A 21706-nucleotide genomic window follows, 5' to 3' on the forward strand; every position below is an offset into this window, starting at 1 on the left:
AGGTTTTTCAAAAATACAACATGCTTCAACTTCCTGAGGGATGAAATGACTGAAATGAAATGACCTCCCCCCTACCAACCATAGTCCTACATCAACACCACCTTATCAGAAAATACTAAGGATAGCCCTGATTGTAAATTTAAACATATTTCTAGTTAGCTACTGAGGTCAGCCAGTTACACTTACATTTGAGTCATTTAGCAGATACTCTTATCCAGAGTGACTTACAGTTAGTGCATTAATCTTAAAATGGATAGGTGGGACAACCACCTGTCGTAAGTACATTTTCCCTCAAAGTAGCTATCAGTAAATTCTGAGCTAGTAAGGGGGAAAGAAAGTCGAGTGTAATTGTTTGTTCACGAAAGACAATTTATTTGGTCTGACTGAGTGCTCTGGGAATATTTAACATACTCTTTGAAGAGGTGGGGTTTCAGAAGATGGGCAGGGACTCTGCTCTCCTAGCTTCAGGTGGAAGCTGGTTCCACCATTGGGATGCCAGGGTAGAGAAGAGCTTGGACTGGGCTGAACGGGAGCTGCGTTCCCAAAGGGGTAGAAGGGCCAAGAAACCAGAGGTGGCAGAACAGAGTACTCAGGTTGGGCTGTAGGTTTTGAGCATAACCTGAAGGTAGGGAGGGGCAGTACCTCTTGCTGCACTGTAGACAATTACCATGGTCTTGTAGTACCAAGTACCCATAACAGTCTATAGCTTACCATTCCTACTAAGGCAGTCTTCTGCCAACATCATTATTAGGCACACAAAAAAAATGACTACGATTTTAGCAGTGTGGGTGTAACACGCACACCGCTGTGCTGAAGTGGTACTCATAAAAATTATTCAAAGTTGTCAGGTCTGCCACAGAAAACATTGAGCCAGATGTTTCACCGGATGTATAAATCTGAAGCATCTGGTTGGCATTTCCTCTCACCACCAAATATGGTGATGAGGAAGTCCAGGGTGAGAAGATGGAGCGAGATGGATTTTGGCCGACATTAAGCAAATTTTGTCATCAATGAAACATTTTGATTTCCAATAGTTTTTTGTTCCCAAAACTAAAATCTGTTATGAACAGAATGGACTAAGTTTTGTAGACTTTACTCTTTGCCAAAGTTTCAAAAAATTATATTGTATAGGAGTCCAAGGGTGAATTTAGCTATTGCACACACGCACTTTACAGAGTAGGTATTCACTAACAGAAATATTAAAACGCATGCTAGAACACGCTAATAAGATCTCGCTAGTTTGTGCTCGGCTCTGTCCACTTCCTTACTTGTTCTACCCACTGATTAATTTTCTCCCATTGGAAATGACAGGTGGTGGTCAATCTTGGGTTAGTTATAAAAATCTCTGGGTCTGGTGCGTGAAATCATGTCAATGACTGAATCCTGTTGCCTGTACTTCCAACCTCTTATCCAATCAGGATGAGGTTCACGAGCGGGATGGTCTGAGTGACTTCCTGCTGACCAAGATGAGGGACATGCTCCAGACGATGCCTAATCTGAAGCTCATCCTGTCCAGTGCTGCCCTGGACGTGGAGCTGTTCCTCCGCTACTTTGGCTCTTGTCCTGTCATCCACAGTAAGTCATCTCAACGTTTGGATAGACCACCTACAGAGGCTAGAGTGCAGAAATCACTACAGAATCACTTAATCTATTCATTTGAAATTGGGACGGGATTCACCATTGAAACCATTATCTGCAAAAGCCAGGTAATTGCAGGGGAAGACGTCTGTATGGAAGGGGCTAAGTGCTTGTCTTGACTGGTCCTGCCAGCACTGATTTGTTAAGTGACATGAATCAAAATGAGAAATTATGTATGTATGCTTTTATCTAGTCAAAGGAAGACCATTTGAGGTGAAGCAACTTTTCCTGGAAGACATCTTGAGGACAACAGGCTATTCAAACAAAGACATGAGGAAATACAAAAAGGAGATCCAGAGGGGTAACTACCAACCATTGGTCATTCATTGTTTCTTTGATTTCCACTTTGATGTCCAGTGTCTCCCAGAATGAATGAATGAGTGTATGTGTGTGTCGTCCCTGGCAGAGGAAAAGCAACAGATGTCTTTGACAGAGTGGTGTAAGGTGCGTGAGGGTGGCTCCCGCCAGGAGCCCCAGAGGGAGAAGACCACCTCGGCCTCCTGTGTCCTTCAGGAGAACGACCTGCTGGACGATGGAGGGGACAGTGTTTTCACCCAGCTGGTGAGAACAAGTGGATATGGGCCATTCTCATTTCTCAATATCCATGTTTTCTAGGGATGTGTGTCTTTCCCTTTAAGACAATTCAATGCCTATCTAGATACGTCGGCTCTGATACGATACAGGAACAATACATTTAAGTCCGTGTGTTACAATTCAATGCACTAACATTTGTTCCATAAACGCATTCATTTTCCATTCTAAATGTAAAATCTGCTGCTGAATGGACCTCATGCGCTGCACCTCTCTGAGCTTGGGTCTCTCTGAGCTTTCTGATTAAAAGTGTTAGAGCTACTAATGTATCAATATTTAGCTTTAAAAAGCTATGAGATAGCCAATGAATATAAATATATAGTGTGAAGGAAAAGTTAAGCTTAATGACAATTGTGTTAGACAGCTGTACTGTGTGCTTTAAAGCTATTGTCCAAGTTGAAGCTTTGAGGTCCAGAGTTGAGTTTGAGGGGTTTTGACAACTCGGGAGTAAGCTCGTTTTGGCTAGATGTGATACATCTTATGTCAAATTTGACTTTTCTTTGCGGGTTAGGAGAACATACGCAGCAGGTTAGGATAATTATGTTAAGGTTAGCAAAAGGGTACTTTTAATATTTCATTTGACTAAAGTTGTATCCCTTCTAGCCATGAGTTTCACTTATCCTTTCTTCTTGTCCTTGTTATGAAATGATCAACTTTACCTTGTATATCTAAAAATGACTGTGTATTGAAGATTTCAAATAAAACTACCAACCTACTATTGCTGATGGTTAACCTGAACAATCTACATAAATGTGAATGTAAGCCCTGATCAGGTATAGCCAGATAAAATGTATAGCACATCTGCTAAAAATAACCTAGAAAATGGCATTCTTTGTCATTCAACTAATAAAGCATAATATTGCGCAAGCCATTTTACCAAGGTGACTCGCAGATGTGCCAGATAAGGAGTAACATGCTGCTTGTGTCGCGTGCGCAAGTGTTGCAAAATAAATGTACATATGTTATTCAATCATTGCACCCACACTGCTCACTCGCGTCAACGAGCGTCTGTGTAGCCAGGTGCTGCAAGACCCGCCTCTCCCATCTCCTCATTGGTGTTTAGGAGCATATACCCACGTGGGTGATTTGAAAGATGAACTGAGGTCCACACTCCAGTTCAGTTGGTAGTGTTAATGCTCTTTAAAGTTGGTTGCCAATCGCCATGTAAAGTTCAAAGAAGAATAAGAAGTCTCAAGGAGGACATTACTAGAAACAAACTTTCACCCTTTTATCTGTGGATTCATTTTCAGGGTAGAGGACCTTGTGCATTTCAGGTAAAATAACAACCTGATGTTTATATCCCAGGACAAATTAGCTAGCTAAATTGGCATACATGTTTAATGCTTTTCGACCTGTCCCCAAATTAATATAGTTGGTTCAGAGTTCGTTTTGATATTTCAACCTGCGTGTCCTGATCACGTCTGGTATGAGTGGACAGAATCAACATGTTCGCACAGGCACGCACCTCCTTGGTCAACGTGCAAAGCTGCACACAACTGATATTGCCACGGGTTGTCAAGCATTCAAAATTATTAAATTACTTGTGACTGTCAACACAATTACATGCTTGCTTTGACACTGAAGGAGAGAACCCAGTTGTCACAAAAGATGAGGTATTTTTGGAAGGTAGAAAGTAATTTTGAGAAAATACATTTAGTGAACCAGCGATTCGTAACGTTTAAATAGATTTCCTGACCGATGCATGCTACATTTTGGATTTGTTAGGGGTCCCGCAGACCGACGCACTCATATCTTCGGCATTGGTCCCCGGTTCAAATGTTTATTGGTGAATCATTACATCCTTAATGATTTTATTTTCTCCCAGTTGCTTCAGTTATTTTCAGTATTTACTCTGTATGCATCAAAGTGATACCACTGCTTATTTTCTGATTATTCACTCTTTACTTCACCAACGTCACAGAGGGTATATTTGCTGGTTCTTACTAAAAGTAGCACTGGGTTTGCTATTAGTTTGATACAGGGTGTCTTGTTCCAGAATGAGAAAGATGTGGCATCATTGGACCCGTGGCTGCTGAAGGAGATGGATGCCTGCATCTCAGACATCTTCCTCAACCAGGACGCTGACGCCTTCATCCAGCTCTTCAATCTCATCCTGAGTGAGAACGTCAGCGGTAAGCTGGGTTTTGTGTGCATCTTTAATTATGTGCCACAGTTTATTCTTATATCTACACTACATTACCAAAAGTATGTGGACACCGGCTTGTTGAACATCTCATTCCAAAATCGTTGGCATTTTGCTGCTATAACAGCCTCTACTCTTCTGGGAAGGCTTTCCACTAGAGGTTGGAACATTGCTGTGGAACTTAATTCCATTCAGCAATGAGCATTAGTGAGGTCAGGCACAGTCGGCGTTCCAATTCATCCCAAGGAGTTCGATGGGAATGTGGTCAGGGCTCTGTGCAGGCCAGTCAAGTTCTTCCTCACCAATCTCAACAAACCATTTCTGTATGGATCTCGCTTTGTGCACAAAGGCATTGTCATGCTGAAACAGGAAAGGTTGTTTCCCAAACTGTTGCCACAAAGTTTAATCATCAAGAATGTCATTGTATGCTGGTAGCATAAAGATTTACCTTCATTAGAACTTAGAAACCTAGCCCGAACCATGAAAAACAGCCCCAGACCATTATTCCTCCTCCGCCAAACTTTACATTTGGCACTATGCATTAGGGCAGGTAGCGTTTTCCTGGCATCTGCCAAACCCAGATTAGTGAAGCGTGATTCATCACTCTAGAGAACACGTTTCCACTGCTCCAGAGTCAAATGGCGGGCGAGCTTTACACCAGCCAACTCTTGGCATTGGGCTTGGTGATCTTAGACTTGAGTGTGGCTGCTTGGCCATGGAAACCCATTTCATGAATGTCCCGACGAACAGTTATTATGCTGACTTTGCTTCCAGAGGCAGTTTAGAACTCAGTAAGTGTTGCAAACGAGGACAAACCATTTTTAAGTGTTCCCATTCTGTGAGTTTTTGTGGCCTACCACCTCACGGCTGAGCCGTTGTTGCTCCTAGATGTTTCCACTTCGCAATAACAGTACTTAATTTGACGAATTGACTTGTTGGAAAAGTGGCATCCTATGACAATGCCACGTTGAAAGTCACTGAGCTCCTTAGTAATGCCATTCTACTGACAATGTTTGTCTATGGAGATTTCATTGCTTTGTGCTTGATTTTATACACCTGTCAGCAAATGATTTGAAGGGTTGTCCATATGCTATTGTTTATATAGTGTCTTATTTGTGTAAAAAATAATGACACCAATGTTATCAAAAATGTGTATTTTTGAGAGTAATATTTTCAATAGTTATCAGCCAGATATGTCCTCCTCCCCTTCTGCTCCTCAGTGGACTTCATGCACAGTGAAACGAGCGCCACTCCACTCATGGTGGCAGCAGGTCGAGGCTTCCTCAGTCAGATTGAGCAGCTTTTGAGTATGGGAGCCAGCGTCAGAATCAAGGCCTCCAATGGCTGGTACGGGTTTATTAAATAACTGTATAAATTCATCTTATTTTTAGTTACTCTATAAACCATTACTAAGTCTGAAATCTTGATCAGTATTTGGTTTGTTTCAGGACTGCGCTGGACTGGGCCAAGCACTTCCAGCAGGCAGAAGTGGTGGACCTATTAGAATCCTACCTGTAAGATCACCATTTGTCATTATTATGAATGACCACATGGAAACCTTGGCATTGTTTGTGGAGGATGATAACAGAAAGCCTCATTCCCTTGGTAGCTCATCCCTGGAGGCGGGGAAGCTGGACGAGTGGTCCCTGGTGCAGGCTGCCACCACAGAAATGAGTCCAGAGGACCAGGAGCTGCTCAAGGAATACCACCACAGCTTTGACGATGAGAGGGTGGACCTGGACCTCATCATGCACCTGCTACACAACATTTGCACCAGCTCAGAAGACGGTGAGAGATTCTCTTGTCTAGTAACTACTGGATGTCTTGTATTTTTTTTTACTTTTCAAAATGTTTGATACAAAGTGTAAGTGCCAATTTTCCTTGCTTGTATAGAATGACAAGTTTATTTGAAATATTTTCCATGTCAGGTGCCGTTTTGATCTTCCTCCCCGGATACGATGAGATAGTGGGTCTGAGGGACCGTATCCTGTACGACGATAAAAGATTCACAGACCACTCTCAAAGGTACCGTCAGTTAAATGACTGGCAAGAGCAATGTCACTCAACAGTTCATAATTGGGCCATCGGTATTTCAACATAGCTCTTGTCTATTTATGTCAATTATTCTGTACATCAATCTGTTTTTCGTTTTTTTTTTTTACATGCTGTTACTCCATGTTCCTGCTTATGCAACCCAAATGTTGATTTACACCGAACACATTTGCAAGTCAGATTAGTAAACCTCACTAAATTTACAAAAATGGCCAAATAGACCTATTTATACAAGAAATATGGATTATTTGGAGGAGACGATGAAGAGATTTTTTTGTTTATTCGTCCTGTTTGAACCACATCTAGAACCTCAGATCTGTGTGTTGTTTCTCCATAGGTACCAGGTCTTTACACTCCACTCCAACATGCAGACCTCTGATCAGAAGAAAGTGCTGAGGAACACTCCAGCTGGTATCCGGAAAATAGTGAGTATTTTTACGTCTACTGTGCTGGCTAACACACCAAAGATCAGTTTGACCACTTGGGTCCAAAGTGTTCCTTAAAGCGACAGTCAGCAGTAGAAACAATAACAAAGCATACACCCCGCCTCTGTTTCTGTAAAAAGCTGAGGGATGGGGCTAGAGAAATGTAACCACTCTCAAATTCATAGAGTTATGATATCAACATTATAGTTTTAATCATGTTTTGAAGCTATATAGTGTTTGTTTACAAACACAGTAAAACAAGCTTATATTTTGGGTTCTGATGGGGTACGAGACATGAACTAAGCTCATGAGGCATTTATAAGTTATATTCTCAGAGTCTATGGTAATATCAATTTATATGTAAAAAAAAAAATGTTTTGTTGCAACTGCTGATTGTCCCTGTAAACCAAAATACCATTCAACCCCAGCTTCTTGTTCAGAAATCAAGTATTTTCCTCTCCCTCAGATTCTCTCCACTAACATCGCAGAGACGAGTATCACTGTCAACGATGTCGTATTTGTCATTGACGCGGGAAAAGTAAAAGAGGTTTGAAAACAAGTCTACTGCACACATTTTACATTGACATTTGTCATTTAGCAGACACTCATATCCAGAGTGACTTAGTTAGTGCTTTCATCTGTTAGGCTCATGCGAATTTTCGCAGCTTTTTGTTAAAAATCGCGCAACATTTCAGCGCCCTGCTACTCATGCCAGGAATATAGTATATGCATATGATTAGTATGTGTGGATAGAAAACACTCAGACGTTTATAAAACTGGTTAAATCACGGCTGTGACTATAACAGAACGTGCATTTCATCGAAAAGTGCAGGAAAATCTGATCACTGAAAATGGAAAAATATATCCATGCGCCACTTCAACCGATTGATAAAGGCGAACCACATTAAATGGGGCCGAGGTTGCAATACCTACAGCTTCCACACGATGTCAACAGTCTTGTCATTTGTATACGATTTGTACGATTTCTTCAGGTCTCCGACCGGATATTTTGGTTGAGATTTACCCGGACATTATTTCAGACCTAAAGCTATAGAATATACATCGCCTCGTGATCAATTTGATCGCTTATTAACGTTTACTAATACCTAAAGTTGCATTACAAAAGTATTTCGAAGTGTTTTGTGAAAGTTTATTGTCAACTTTTTTTATTTAAAAAAATGACTTTACGTTATAAAACGCTATTTTTTCCGTTGATCACACAGTCTTCATAGATCGATATCTAGGCTATATATGGACCGATTTAATCGAAAAAAAGACCCAAAAGTGATGTTTATGGGACATCTCGGAGTGCCAAGAAAGAAGCTTGTCAAAGATAATGAATGTTTTATATTTTATTTCTGCGTTTTGGGTAGCGCCGGTTATCGCAAAATCTGTCGTTTTAGATTAAGTTCCAGTACTTTGGGGTGCATGCTATCAGATAATAGCTTCTCATGCTTTCGCCGAAAAGCATTTTACAAATCTGACTCGGTAGCTAGATTCACAACGAGTGTAGCTTTAATTCAGTACCTTGTATGTGTATTTTAATGAGTTTTATCAAACTATACGTGGCGCACTTGAAATTTCCGCTGATTTGATCCCCACAGCGGGACCTAGTTCCTAACAAGTCAACACTGTCATCTCAGATTTTCAAAATATGCTTTTCAACCATAGCAAAACAAGCATTTGTGTAAGAGTATTGATAGCGAGCATAGCATTAAGCATAGCATTCAGCAGGCATCATTTTCACAAAAACAAGAAAAGCATTCAAATAAAATAATTTACCTTTGAAGAACTTCGATGTTTTCAATGAGGAGACTCTCAGTTAGATAGCAAATGTTCAGTTTTTCCAAAAATATTATTTGTATAGGAGAAATCACTCCGTTTTGTTCATCACGTTTGGCTGAGAAAAAAACCCTGAAAATTCAGTCATCAAAACGGCAAACTCTTTTCCAAATTAACTCCATAATATCGACAGAAACATGGCAAACGTTGTTTAGAATCAATCCTCAAGGTGTTTTTCACATATCTATTCGATGATAAGTCATTCGTGGCAGTTTGGTTTCTCCTCTGAATCACATGGGAAAATACATGCAGCTGGAGATTACGCACCAATTTCGACGGAGGACACCAGGCGGACACCTGGTAAATGTAGTCTCTTATGGTCAATCTTCCAATGATATGCCTACAAATACGTCACAATGCTGCAGACACCTTGGGGAAACGACAAAGTCGAGGCTCGTTCCTGGCGCATTCACAGCCATATAAGGAGACATTGGAACACAGCGCCTCAAATCTGGCTCACTTCCTGTTTGAAGTTTCATCTTGGTTTCGCCTGTAGCGTTAGTTCTGTGGCACTCACAGACAATATCTTTGCAGTTTTGGAAATGTCAGTGTTTTCTTTCCAAAGCTGTCAATTATATGCATAGTCGCATCTTTTCGTGACAAAATATCTGGTTTAAAATGAACTTTTTTTATCCATAAATTAAAAGTGCGCCCCCTATATCCAAGAAGTTAAGATAGCTAGATGGGCCAACCACATATCACAGTCCTAATAAGTACATTTTTGCGAGGGGGGGGTGGCATTATTTAAGATGCTCTTTTGAAGAGGTATGGTTTCAGATATTTTCTGAAGATGGGCAGAGACTCTTCTGTACTAGTTTCAGGGGGAAGGAAGCTGGTTCCACCATTGGAGTGCCAGGAAAGTGAAGAGCTTGGAGAGAGACAATGTAAGGACAGGACGGAACCGATTGACTTGGTGTATGAAGAGGAGAGGGCCTTGAACCGAGCCCTGGGGGACACCAGTAGTGAGAGTATGTGTTGCAGACACATCCTCTTCACGTCTCCTGTTAGCAGCGGCCTGCTAGGTAGGATGCAATCCAAAAGTGTGCAGAGCCTTTAGACGTCCAGCCCTAAGATGGATGGCGAAGAGGATTGGATGGTTCACAGTGTCGAAGGCAGCGGATAGATCTAGGAGAATGAGAAGAAAGGAGAGACAGTCAGCTTTGGCAGTGCAGAGAACCTCCATGACACAGAGAAGAGTAGTCTCGGATGAGTCACCCGTCTTGAAGCCTGACTGGTTGGGGTCAAGAAAATTGTTCTGATAGCGAGTGTGTTTTGGAAAGAAAAAAAAGGGAGTCTGTAGTTTGATGTTAGAGGCCTCGAGGGTTGCTTTCTTGAAGAGGGGAGTGATTGGCCATTTTGAAGTCCGAGAGGATGCAGCCAGTCGTCAGGGATGAGTTGATGAGGAATGAGAGAAGGTAGACTCAATAGGCTGAGCGAATGTCGTCAACCTTTTCACAGTGGTTGACAATCGTCCGCTGAGAGGGGGTGGAGGAATAACGAGGGAGGAGAACTTGAAAATAGTTTCCTGGGGTTAGAGACAGAAACGTAACATTTTGAGTGGTAGAAAGTGGCTTTAGCAGCGGATACAGAGGAACAGAAGGTAGAGAGGAGGGAGTGAGGATGATAGGTCCTCCGGAAGTGCCAGTAGGCATGTTCTGTAAGGTCGCAATTCGTCACTCAGCCACGGCGCGGGAGGGGCCAAGAGGGAGAAGTATTTAGCAGAAGGGAGAGATGATAGCATTTGATGAGGAGAGAGTAGTGGGAGAGCCTCTCAACGTGATAAAGACAAAAGAGGTGATTGTGGACTACAGGAAAAGTAGGCGCGACTACGTCCCCATTCTCATCGACAGGGCTTTAGTGAATCAGGTTGAGAGCTTCAAGTTCCTTGGTGTCCACATCAACAACAAACTAACATGGTCCAAGCACACCAAGAGAGTCGTGAAGAGGGCACGACAAAACCTATTCAGGAGACTGAAAAGATTTTGCATGGATCCTCAGATCCTCAAAAGATTCTACTGTTGCACCATCTAGAGCATCCTGACGGGTTGCATCACTGCCTGGTATGGCAACTTCTCGGCCTCTGACCGCAAGGCACTACAGAGGGTAGTGTGTATCAACTAGCAAACCAAATGCCCAACTGCAGTGCATTTATCACATTTTAGACAGTTTAACTTAATAGTTATAAGAAATCTAGCTGGCAAATATTTTAGTTGAATTCCATACTGTAATTAGATTACCTGGGGCATGCTGCACAACAATAAGTGACTCCAGGCTCCAGTCTCTCATTGTTGTGTGCTGGTGGTTTATATACAATGGCACACCTGTATTAGGGGAGTTTCTCCCATTCTATTTGATTGGGTTTAAGTCCGGGCTCTGGCTGGGCCACTCAAGGACATTCAGATCCCGAAACCACTCATGCGTTGTCTTTGCTGTGTGCTGTTGGAAGGTGAACCTTCACACCAGTCTGAGGTCCTGAGCGCTCTGGAGCAGGTTTTCATCAACGATCTCTCTCTGTACTTTGCTCCATTAATCTTTCTCTCCATCCTGACTAGTCTCCCAGTCCCTGCCACTGAAAAATATCCCCACGGCATGGTGCCAGAGAAAAGTTCAATCTTGGATTCATCAGTCTGACAGTCCTTTAGGTGCCTTTTGGCAAACTCCAAGCGGGCTGTCACGCCTCCCTGGTCACGGAGTACTCTCCCTGGTCACGGAGTACGCTCCCTGGTCACGGAGTACTCTCCCTGGTCACGGAGTACGCTCCCTGGTCACGGAGTACTCTCCCTGGTCACGGAGTACTCTCCCTGGTCACGGAGTACTCTCCCTGGTCACGGAGTACTCTCCCTGGTCACGGAGTACTCTCCCTGGTCACGGAGTACTCTCCCTGGTCACGGAGTACGCTCCCTGGTCACGGAGTACGGCACGCCTCCGTGACAGAATAGTAAATCTGATACGTGATTTGTTTCACTATCACAGAAGTCCTTTGATGCCCTGAACCATGTAACCATGCTGAAGATGGTGTGGATCTCCAAGGCCAGCTCTCTTCAGAGGAAGGGCAGGTGAGGCACAGTGTACATCTGAGCCCTACCACAGAGGCACTCTATAGACATATCATAAGGGAGTATCATCTCTTATGAAACCTCATAATGTCTTATGCCCCCTCTTGAATGAGTCTTGTGTTTGACAGAGCTGGACGTTGCCGACCAGGGATCTGCTTCCACCTCTTCAGTCGTCTCCGCTTTAACAACATGCTGGAGTACCAGGTGCCCCAGCTACTGAGGATGCCCCTGCAGGTACAAACACTTCAAGCAGAATGTATGAAGCATACTTTATACAAATAAAGTTATTATAAACCCTTGCATGCAAGCATACCCCTCACACACTCATAAGGCAGTGTTGATTGTGGTACTCCTCCCATTTCTCTCTCTCTTTCAGGAACTCTGTCTCCACACCAAGCTGTTGGCCCCAATCACCTGTTCCATTGCTGAGTTCCTGTCCAAAGCACCTGAACCACCCCCCATCCTCATTGTAAAAAACGCAGTGCAGATGCTCAAGGTAAAATATATTTTTTGTTTTGAACCAATCATGACCTGAATAATATTATATCTTCTGTCCTTTATCATTGACTATTTTTGTTATGGAGGTGGAGGGCATCAGTTCTTGGCACTGTGACTCTACATAATGACCATAGATAGAACACAACACTAACCATTAAATTGATCCCCCATCCATAGACCATAGATGCCATGGACCCGTGGGAGGACCTGACGGAGCTGGGCTACCACCTGGCTGACCTGCCTGTGGAGCCCCACCTGGGAAAGATGGTGTTATGTGCCGTGGTGCTCAAGTGCCTAGACCCCATCTTGACCATCGCCTGCACGCTGGCCCATCGCGACCCCTTTGTGCTGCCCTCCCAGGCCTCCCAGAAGAGGGCATCCATGCTGTGCCGGAAGCGCTTTACTGCAGGGACATTCAGCGACCATATGGCCCTGCTACGAGCCTTCCAGGTAACGGGGGGAATTTGGGGGTTAATGAAAAAACTCTGTCAAATTGCTGTTGAGATGTTTAGAGCTAAATGTTTTTCAGTTGTTATTAGCTTGATTTGACTGCACAAATCGGAATGAAAAAAACACTGTCCAAGCGACATGTTCCTAACTACATCTAACCTGCTGTGTAATATGTAGGCTTGGCAGAAGGCACGCACAGATGGCTGGGAAAGGTCCTTCTGTGAGAAGAACTTTCTGTCCCAGGCTACCATGGAGATCATCATAGGGATGAGGACCCAGCTGCTAGGACAGCTCCGAGCCATAGGTCAGCCTTATCTATCTTGTTGTATGCTCTCCTTCTCAGTAATACAGTGGTTCTGAGGGCTCAGGTGGAGCATGGTGGACCAAGGTTGTTTGTATACCGAATGTATTAATTTGACTGTAAGTGGTGTTGGATAAAGACTAATGCTTTACTGAAGCCCACACAACCTCCAACTGACCTTCTGTAAAATGAATAGCCTTGTGAGTCATCCACATGTCTTGGTGCCCACCATGTCCTGTGCCCCACCCCCACACACAGCACCACTGTGGAATTTTCCTTTGTCCCTCCCCCTCCCCTACACTCTCTCACACACAGCACCACCATGGCTCCCTCGAAGGACAGCTCCCTCACAGAACATTTTTCAGAAAGAAAAATCTTTTCCATTGTGTATTCCACCATCAGGCTTTGTGCGGGCACGGGGCGGCGGGGACATCCGTGACGTGAACCTGAACTCTGAGAACTGGTCAGTGGTGAAGGCAGCCCTGGTGGCGGGAATGTACCCCAACCTGATCCATGTGGACCGTGAGAGCTGTTCTCTGTCTGGGGCCAAGGAGAAGAGGGTCCGCTTCCACCCCACCTCCATCCTCAGCCAGCCACAGCCCCACAAGAAGGTAGCTAGCACACATCCTATCTTCACCTACTTGACTGACTTCTTATTTTAACTCTTAGTGGAGCAAAGGGTATTCTTCAGTGAACCCTGTTTAGTGCAGTTTTTTAAAGACAGGTGCTTCCTATCTTAATCTTCTTTTTTTTGTTGTTTTACTGTACGCTTACATTTAGTCCAAACCATATATACTCAAACCCTATAAACCCAAACCAACCCTGACTCAAATCAACAAACTAAAAACATGTTTGTACTTCCTTCATCTCGTAGATCCCCCCAGCCAATGGTCAGGTGGCAGCCGTCCAGTCCCTGCCCACCGATTGGTTGATCTATGACGAGATGACGCGAGCCCATAGGATAGCCAGCATCCGCTGCTGCTCTGTGGTCTCCCCCATAACCATAGCCATCTTCGGGGGCTGTGCCAAACTGCCCAGCACAGCCCTACAAGAACCTGCTGTTCAGAAAGGTAGGGTTATCTAACTGAAAACATCCTTTGCTACACGTTGTGTATAATATTTTAATTTAAATAAATGTAAGAATTTAGTTACTCAAGTTTTGCCTGTATTTGTAATACATTTAAAGGGATAGTTCATCCAAATTTCAAAATTATAAATTGCTTTCCTTACCCTGTAAGCGGGTCTATGGACAAGGTATGACAGATATCCATGCTTTGGTTGTGTTTCCCTGGCACTGTTTTCACATGCTAACGTTTTAGCATTTGTGGCACAAATCTCAAAAACCTCTTAAGGATCTGACCCCCCCCTTTTTTTTTTTTTTTTGCAAAAAATGACATGCCCAAATCTAACTGCTTGTAGCTCAGAACCTGAAGCAAGGATATGCATATTCTTGATACCATTTGAATGGAAACACTGAGGTTTGTGGAAATGTGAAATTAGTGTAGGATAATATAACACATTAGATATGGTAAAAGATAATACAAAGAAATACGAGAAAGGTCGTAACGTATTATTCCAGCCCAGGTGCAATTTAGATGGCCACTAGATGGCAGCAGTGTGCAACGTTTTACACTAATCCAATGAACCATTGCATAAATGTTCAAAATGTTGTATCAAGACTGCCCAAATGTGCCTATTTGGTTTATTAATACATTTTCAAGTTCATAATTGTGCACTCTCCTTAAACGATAGCATGGCATTCTTTCACTGTAATAGCTACTGTAAATTGGACAGTGTAGTTAGATTAACAAGAATTTAAGCTTTCTGCCCATATCAGATATGTCTATGTCCTGGGGAAAAAATGTGTTACTTACAACCTCATGCTATTCACAATGGCCTACTTAACTCAGACCTGCAGGGGGGACACCGATCCCGTAGAGGTTTTAAGTAAGGGGACCGATTTTAGCATTTTTCACGCATGATGTTGTAAACATCTATAAGTGACTTTGTTGAGCTTCACAATCAATTTTAGATACTTTCGGATGATTTGGACATGTGTGAGAAATGCTAATAACGGTCCCATGACTTGAATGGGATTTGTGCCACAAATGTAAAAACATTAGCATGTGGAAACGGTGCCAGAGAAACTAAACCAAAGCATGGATTGCTGTTATACCCTGTCCATAGACTGCTTGCAAGGTAAGGAAACCAATGTGTCATGACTGCTCCAAAGAGACTTGTAGATAGGGCTGGGTAGTATATTGTGAATACCAGTGGATTTTTACAATATTGTCCATAATGATAGGTTCATCCAGTGCTAAATAAATGAAAGTTCTCCAAATTGGACTACTTTTCTGTTAGTTTTGTCCTCGTTTGGTTGTGTATAAAATAATCATTGGAGAAAGCCTTTAAAACCACTAAGAATCAATTTGTTGCCATCCTAGGGTCAAGCACTACTCTTTAATATATTTAGAACTTTTGTTCAGAAGCATAAAATACTGTTGAATACTGTCAAACATGAGAAATTGTGATATTATATTTTGGCTATATTGCCCAGTCCTACTTGTAGATGTCACTCTGCCTGTATGGTCACTACATTTACATTACATTTAAGTCATTTAGCAGACGCTCTTATCCAGAGCGACTTACAAATTGGTGCATTCACCTTATGACATCCAGTGGAACAGCCACTTTACAATAGTGCATCTAAATCTTTTAGGGGGGGGTGAGGATTACTTATCCTATCCTAGGTATTCCTTAAAGAGGTGGGGTTTCAGGTGTCTCCGGAAGGTGGTGATTGACTCCGCTGTCCTGGCGTCGTGAGGGAGTTTGTTCCACCATTGGGGGGCCAGAGCAGCGAACAGTTTTGACTGGGCTGAGCGGGAACTGTACTTCCTCAGTGGTAGGGAGGCGAGCAGGCCAGAGGTGGATGAACGCAGTGCCCTTGTTTGGGTGTAGGGCCTGATCAGAGCCTGGAGGTACTGAGGTGCCGTTCCCCTCACAGCTCCGTAGGCAAGCACCATGGTCTTGTAGCGGATGCGAGCTTCAACTGGAAGCCAGTGGAGAGAGCGGAGGAGCGGGGTGACGTGAGAGAACTTGGGAAGGTTGAACACCAGACGGGCTGCGTCGTTCTGGATGAGTTGTAGGGGTTTAATGGCACAGGCAGGGAGCCCAGCCAACAGCGAGTTGCAGTAATCCAGACGGGAGATGACAAGTGCCTGGATTAGGACCTGCGCCGCTTCCTGTGTGAGGCAGGGTCTTACTCTGCGGATGTTGTAGAGCGTGAACCTACAGGAACGGGCCACCGCCTTGATGTTAGTTGAGAACGACAGGGTGTTGTCCAGGATCACGCCAAGGTTCTTAGCGGTCTGGGAGGAGGACACAATGGAGTTGTCAACCGTGATGGCGAGATCATGGAACGGGCAGTCCTTCCCCGGGAGGAAGAGCAGCTCCGTCTTGCCGAGGTTCAGCTTGAGGTGGTGATCCGTCATCCACACTGATATGTCTGCCAGACATGCAGAGATGCAATTCGCCACCTGGTCATCAGAAGGGGAAAGGAGAAGATTAATTGTGTGTCGTCTGCATAGCAATGATAGGAGAGACCATGTGAGGTTATGACAGAGCCAAGTGACTTGGTGTATAGCGAGAATAGGAGAGGGCCTAGAACAGAGCCCTGGGGGACACCAGTGGTGAGAGCGCGTGGTGAGGAGACAGATTCTCACCACGCCACCTGGTAGGAGCGACCTGTCAGGTAGGACGCAATCCAAGCGTGGGCCGCGCCGGAGATGCCCAACTCGGAGAGGGGGATCTGATGGTTCACAGTATCGAAGGCAGCCAATAGGTCTAGAAGGATGAGAGCAGAGGAGAGAGAGTTAGCTTTAGCAGTGCGGAGCGCCTCAGTGATACAGAGAAGAGCAGTCTCAGTTGAATGACTAGTCTTGAAACCTGACTGATTTGGATCAAGAAGGTCATTCTGAGAGAGATAGCGGGAGAGCTGGCCAAGGACGGCACGTTCAAGAGTTTTGGAGAGAAAAGAAAGAAGGGATACTGGTCTGTAGTTGTTGACATCGGAGGGTTCGAGTGTAGGTTTTTTTCAGAGGGGGTGCAACTCTCGCTCTCTTGAAGACTGAAGGGACGTAGCCAGCGGTCAGGGATGAGTTGATGAGCGGGGTGAGGTAAGGGAGAAGGTCTCCGGAAATGGTCTGGAGAAGAGAGGAGGGGATAGGGTCAAGCGGGCAGGTTGTTGGGCGGCCGGCCGTCACAAGACGCGAGATTTCATCTGGAGAGAGAGGGGAGAAAGGTCAGAGCACAGGGTAGGGCAGTGTGAGCAGAACCAGCGGTGTCGTTTGACTTAGCAAACGAGGATCGGATGTCCTCGACCTTCTTTTCAAAATGGTTGACGAAGTCATCTGCAGAGAGGGGAGGAGGGGGGATTCAGGAGGGAGGAGAAGGTGGCAAAGAGCTTCCTAGGGTTAGAGGCAGATGCTTGGAATTTAGAGTGGTAGAAAGTGGCTTTAGCAGCAGAGACAGAGGAGGAAAATGTAGAGAGGAGGGAGTGAAAGGATGCCAGGTCCGCAGGTAGGCGAGTTTTCCTCCATTTCCGCTCGGCTGCCCGGAGCCCTGTTCTGTGTGTGTGTATTCTGTAAACAACAACCTAACCTCCTATGTGCCTGCTGTAGATGATGTGGTGAATGAGAGCAGTGACAGTGAGATTGAGGATCGCTCCACAGCCAACCTGGCTCAGATGAAGATTGATGAGTGGCTCAACTTCAAACTGGACAAAGAGGTGAGGATCAAGGTTGGTTATTTTGCAGTGCTAATATACTCAATGTGCCCTTCAAGCAATACAACTTGGCATTTCATTTAAAATGCAGTTTGCATTTAGTGTTCATTATATTCTTAGTTGTATAACCCACTCTCTCCTCCCTCCCTCCCATCCTGTCTGTCAGATGGTGGGTCTGGTGTTCCAGCTGAGGCAGAAGTGGCACGGTTTATTCCTGAGGAGGATCCGCTCTCCCTCCAAGCCCTGGTCCCAGCTGGATGAGGCCACCATACGGGCCCTGGTGTCGGTCAGTTCTACACTCTGCCTTAAATTATGAAAGAAATGCTGGAAATACCACAGTAAATGGGCCTGTAAGCCTGTTAGCTGTGAAGCCTGTTGTTAGCAGTCCTGCCTGTTAGCTGTCACTGACCCATCCATCCTCATCCTGTCTCCAGGTGCTGGGGGCTGAGGATCAGACTGCAGGGCTGCAGCAGCCCACAGGGATTGGCCAGAGGCCCCGGCCCATGTCCTCTGAGGAGCTCCCCCAGACCTCCTCCTGGAGGAACGCCAACAGCAGGAGAACCTCCGGCCCCACAGCCAGCCCTGACATCCCGGAGCTCCCTGACGAACCCCTCATTCCCGCCCCCTCACACACAGCCACAGACAGGTGAGGAGAGGGGTTTAGATGTGTCAGTATGGGAAATGGACCAACTATGATCAAATGTTTTATCTCAGTATTTACAGTACAATGCCTTATCGCAGGGGTCGGCAACAGGCAGCCCACAGACCAAAACTGGCCTGCAAGATATGTGTGTGTGTGTGTATATATATGTGTATATAGATAGATAGATAGATATAGCTTTTGGGGGGGGTGGCATAAAAAGAAATCACAAGGAGTTCCGCAAAGAAGTTGTTTAATTTAGGAAATCGGTTCCCAAGAATAAATTAAAGACACGATCGTGTCTCAATGTAATCTAGGTATGAAATGATTGTTGTTGTACAATCAATAAAAATAACAATCTCTTTGGGCTTAGTTGTAGTCAATTTGCAGTGTACAAATTATTGTAATTATGTTCCGGCTTCCCGACCATCTGCTCCAACAAGAATCCGCCCGTGGCTGAGTCTAGTTTCCTACCCCTGCCTTATAGGTTAGCGAAGGCTATATCAACCTGTTAATTACATTTTTGTAAACCTGATCTATGTCCAGTTCCAGGCCAGTCCTCTAACCCTCAGACCATCCACCCCTCTTCCTCCAGGTCCTCAAGACTCTCCCCTGCCTCGGCCCTCCTGCACCCCAAAGCCCCCCATGGCAGCAGGGACAGGGGCTCCAGGCGCCCCACAGACGACCACTCCTCCACCCCCAAGTCTCCTGAATCGGCTTCACTCGGCTTCCCCAGCCCCTGTCCCAGCCCCTCACCCACCTCATCAGGAAAGGTACACAAATAACCAATATCATTATTACTATAGGTTTGTCTCCAGCAATGGTTAATGTCCTTTATCCCAGTGTGTAAATCTAAATATATCATAGTTTCTCAACTCAATGTCTCCCTCAGTGCTCCAAGTCTCCGTCCCCGAGGCCAGGTGTTGCACCGGTGCGTTACTTCATCATGAAGAGCAGCAATCTGAGGAACATTGACATCTCCCAGCAGAAAGGCATCTGGTCCACCACGCCCAGCAACGAGCTCAAACTCAACAGAGCCTTCCTGGAGAGCAGCCTTGTCTTCTTGGTCTTCTCTGTGCAGGGCTCCGGACACTTCCAGGTGTGTGTGTGTAAGTGAGAGTAAATGGAGAATGGCAGGCTGTAACATGTAATTTTCATGCCTCAGGGCTATGCACGGATGACGTCGGTCATTGGACAGGAGCGCTGTCAGGACTGGGGCTCCACAGGGCTGGGGGGGGTCTTCAGTGTGGAGTGGACCAGGAAGGAGAGCCTGCCCTTCCAGTGTACCCAACAGCTGCTCAACCCCTGGAACGACAACAAGAAGGTGCAGATCAGCAGAGACGGACAGGTGGGTTACCTGACTAACATCAATACAGCCACAACATTTCCAAAGACTAGGACCAATATAATCCAATGAACAAACATATGTTACACAGCTAATATGGTCAGAATGACCTCACAGACTACTGTTAAGATGTGGGTTCAAGATGATCCCACTATCAGAGAACAATATTGTCAACAAAGAATATTCAAAAGTTGAAGACTCATTAAACCATCTTGCCAAAACACACCCACTAAAATGCCCTGCAAGACATCAAGTGAGATGACTGGTTTATTTGTCGGGGAGGATGCACAACCAATATATTGCTAAATAGCTAATTTCCATCTATGGTGTATATATTTCTATGACTGAAATGTAACTAATTTTGTTTTCATCTCATCTCGCTCTCCTTCCTCACTTCTCCTCCCTCTCTGCTTCCTGGTGTAGGAGTTGGAGCCCCAGGCTGGAGGCCAGCTGCTGCAGCTATGGGAGAGACTCTCAGGGAAACCACAGCAACCACAACAGCAACATGAGGTACAACAGGACCCATTTTTATCATCAGATAACCACAGGTTACACACAACGTGACTCCAGAAATAGAATTTGCAGTGTTTAAGAAAATTTGACAAAATAACTGCTCACTCTTGGATAGTCCCATTTCTCATTTTACAATGCCTGTTCTTTTGCTATGTCCATTTGATTATTTGTATTAAATACCATTACTAGTTGGCAATGTGGTCATTGCATGTATTTCCTCCCTCTTTAGCCATGAGAGATTGCACTGACCTTCAGGACCTCACCACTTGACTTGGTTATGTCATTATAACAGATCGAAGACAGCATTATAAGATCGAGGGCTAGTTTTATTTCCTAAATGTGTTTTGAACCACCTCCACACACACACGTTTGTCAGTGGTCCACAACCAGTTACCCAATGTGTTTGTATTTGGCAAAAAAAAATAGATTTGTTACTGAGATTCATGTTCTGAAGTTGTTAACCTTTTCAGAGGCTATAATGTTACGTTCAAGAATATCTAAGTGCAGAAAGCTGTGTTAACTTTTCTCGTGAGGTCACTTCATGTTATTTGTTTTTAATATTCATTTCCTGGTGTTTTTTTAAAGCAAATTATAACTTTGATGACGAGACTGACATCTACGCTAATTCCCAGTGACTACAGTGAAATGTAATGATGATTGGGATATTCAGTGAGGAATTTTTTTTTTTCTTTTCAATGCTTCTCACAGCACATGAGTTGCGTGTACCATAGCGCTCCATGGCACACAATGGTTGAATGTTATTTGTTAACATGTTTGAATGTGTCACTGCACAAGGTCGCTCAGACTGGAGCAACCATAATGTAACCTTGTACTGTAGCTAAGCTGTGCCTGGTGAGACCTTACTAGAGGTCATGTCTTTCTCTGTCAATGACCAAAATGTTTGTTTTTATTCATTTCAACGGATTTATGATCTTTTGTAAATGTATTTAAAGAAAAAAAGAATTACTTTTATCCAGTTTTTGGATATATATTTTTTATCTCTGTTCATTTTAGCCCTGGTTCAGCAAGGGGTTAAATATTACGATTGACTGACAAGTCTCTTTTCGTTTGAGTTTTTTTTATGGTTGTATTGTTGAAGTAAGAAATAGATATAAAGAATTTTTATCAAGAAACTGTCAGCCACATTGTAGTATCTATCACCTGAAAGGGAAAGTTCATCCTAAAATCAGAGATTATATGGTGCCAAATCTTAATAATAATTTGATAGGTGCTTATTTGTCCTATTTCACACATGTACAAGTGTGAATTGTAAATGTATTTTTTGCTTAGCCCACTCCCTCAGTGGGGTCACGGCCATGGTCAACGGGGACACTCAAGCAATTATTGTTAAGTGCCTTGCTCAAGGGCATATTAACAGATTTTTCACCTTGTTGGCTTGGGGATTCAAACTAGCTATCTTTCAGTTACT

The 21706-nt window shown here is 44.2% G+C and overlaps 1 protein-coding gene across 1 annotated transcript in view; it reads left to right on the forward strand.

Annotated features, from left to right (window-relative positions):
* The window catches only part of LOC118385260 (3'-5' RNA helicase YTHDC2), a 29084-nt gene extending 7662 nt beyond the window's left edge, over positions 1 to 21422 (forward strand). Inside the window, exons 8-32 of the mRNA XM_035772248.2 lie at positions 1419 to 1575; positions 1832 to 1939; positions 2045 to 2199; positions 4226 to 4361; positions 5593 to 5719; positions 5821 to 5886; positions 5982 to 6160; positions 6301 to 6397; positions 6762 to 6849; positions 7316 to 7396; positions 11665 to 11747; positions 11876 to 11981; positions 12124 to 12243; positions 12423 to 12695; positions 12873 to 12999; positions 13399 to 13607; positions 13871 to 14066; positions 17676 to 17782; positions 17946 to 18065; positions 18214 to 18425; positions 19015 to 19192; positions 19312 to 19518; positions 19585 to 19767; positions 20188 to 20274; positions 20507 to 21422. Of these exons, the coding sequence (XP_035628141.1) occupies positions 1419 to 1575; positions 1832 to 1939; positions 2045 to 2199; positions 4226 to 4361; positions 5593 to 5719; positions 5821 to 5886; positions 5982 to 6160; positions 6301 to 6397; positions 6762 to 6849; positions 7316 to 7396; positions 11665 to 11747; positions 11876 to 11981; positions 12124 to 12243; positions 12423 to 12695; positions 12873 to 12999; positions 13399 to 13607; positions 13871 to 14066; positions 17676 to 17782; positions 17946 to 18065; positions 18214 to 18425; positions 19015 to 19192; positions 19312 to 19518; positions 19585 to 19767; positions 20188 to 20274; positions 20507 to 20512 (3408 nt within the window). The 3' untranslated portion in view covers positions 20513 to 21422. The remainder of the gene's footprint in view (positions 1 to 1418; positions 1576 to 1831; positions 1940 to 2044; positions 2200 to 4225; positions 4362 to 5592; positions 5720 to 5820; positions 5887 to 5981; positions 6161 to 6300; positions 6398 to 6761; positions 6850 to 7315; positions 7397 to 11664; positions 11748 to 11875; positions 11982 to 12123; positions 12244 to 12422; positions 12696 to 12872; positions 13000 to 13398; positions 13608 to 13870; positions 14067 to 17675; positions 17783 to 17945; positions 18066 to 18213; positions 18426 to 19014; positions 19193 to 19311; positions 19519 to 19584; positions 19768 to 20187; positions 20275 to 20506) is intronic.
* The last annotated feature ends 284 nt before the right edge of the window (positions 21423 to 21706 follow it).

The sequence above is a fragment of the Oncorhynchus keta genome, chromosome 6 (genome assembly GCF_023373465.1).
Source record: "Oncorhynchus keta strain PuntledgeMale-10-30-2019 chromosome 6, Oket_V2, whole genome shotgun sequence".
Classification (NCBI taxonomy): Eukaryota; Metazoa; Chordata; class Actinopteri; order Salmoniformes; family Salmonidae; genus Oncorhynchus; species Oncorhynchus keta.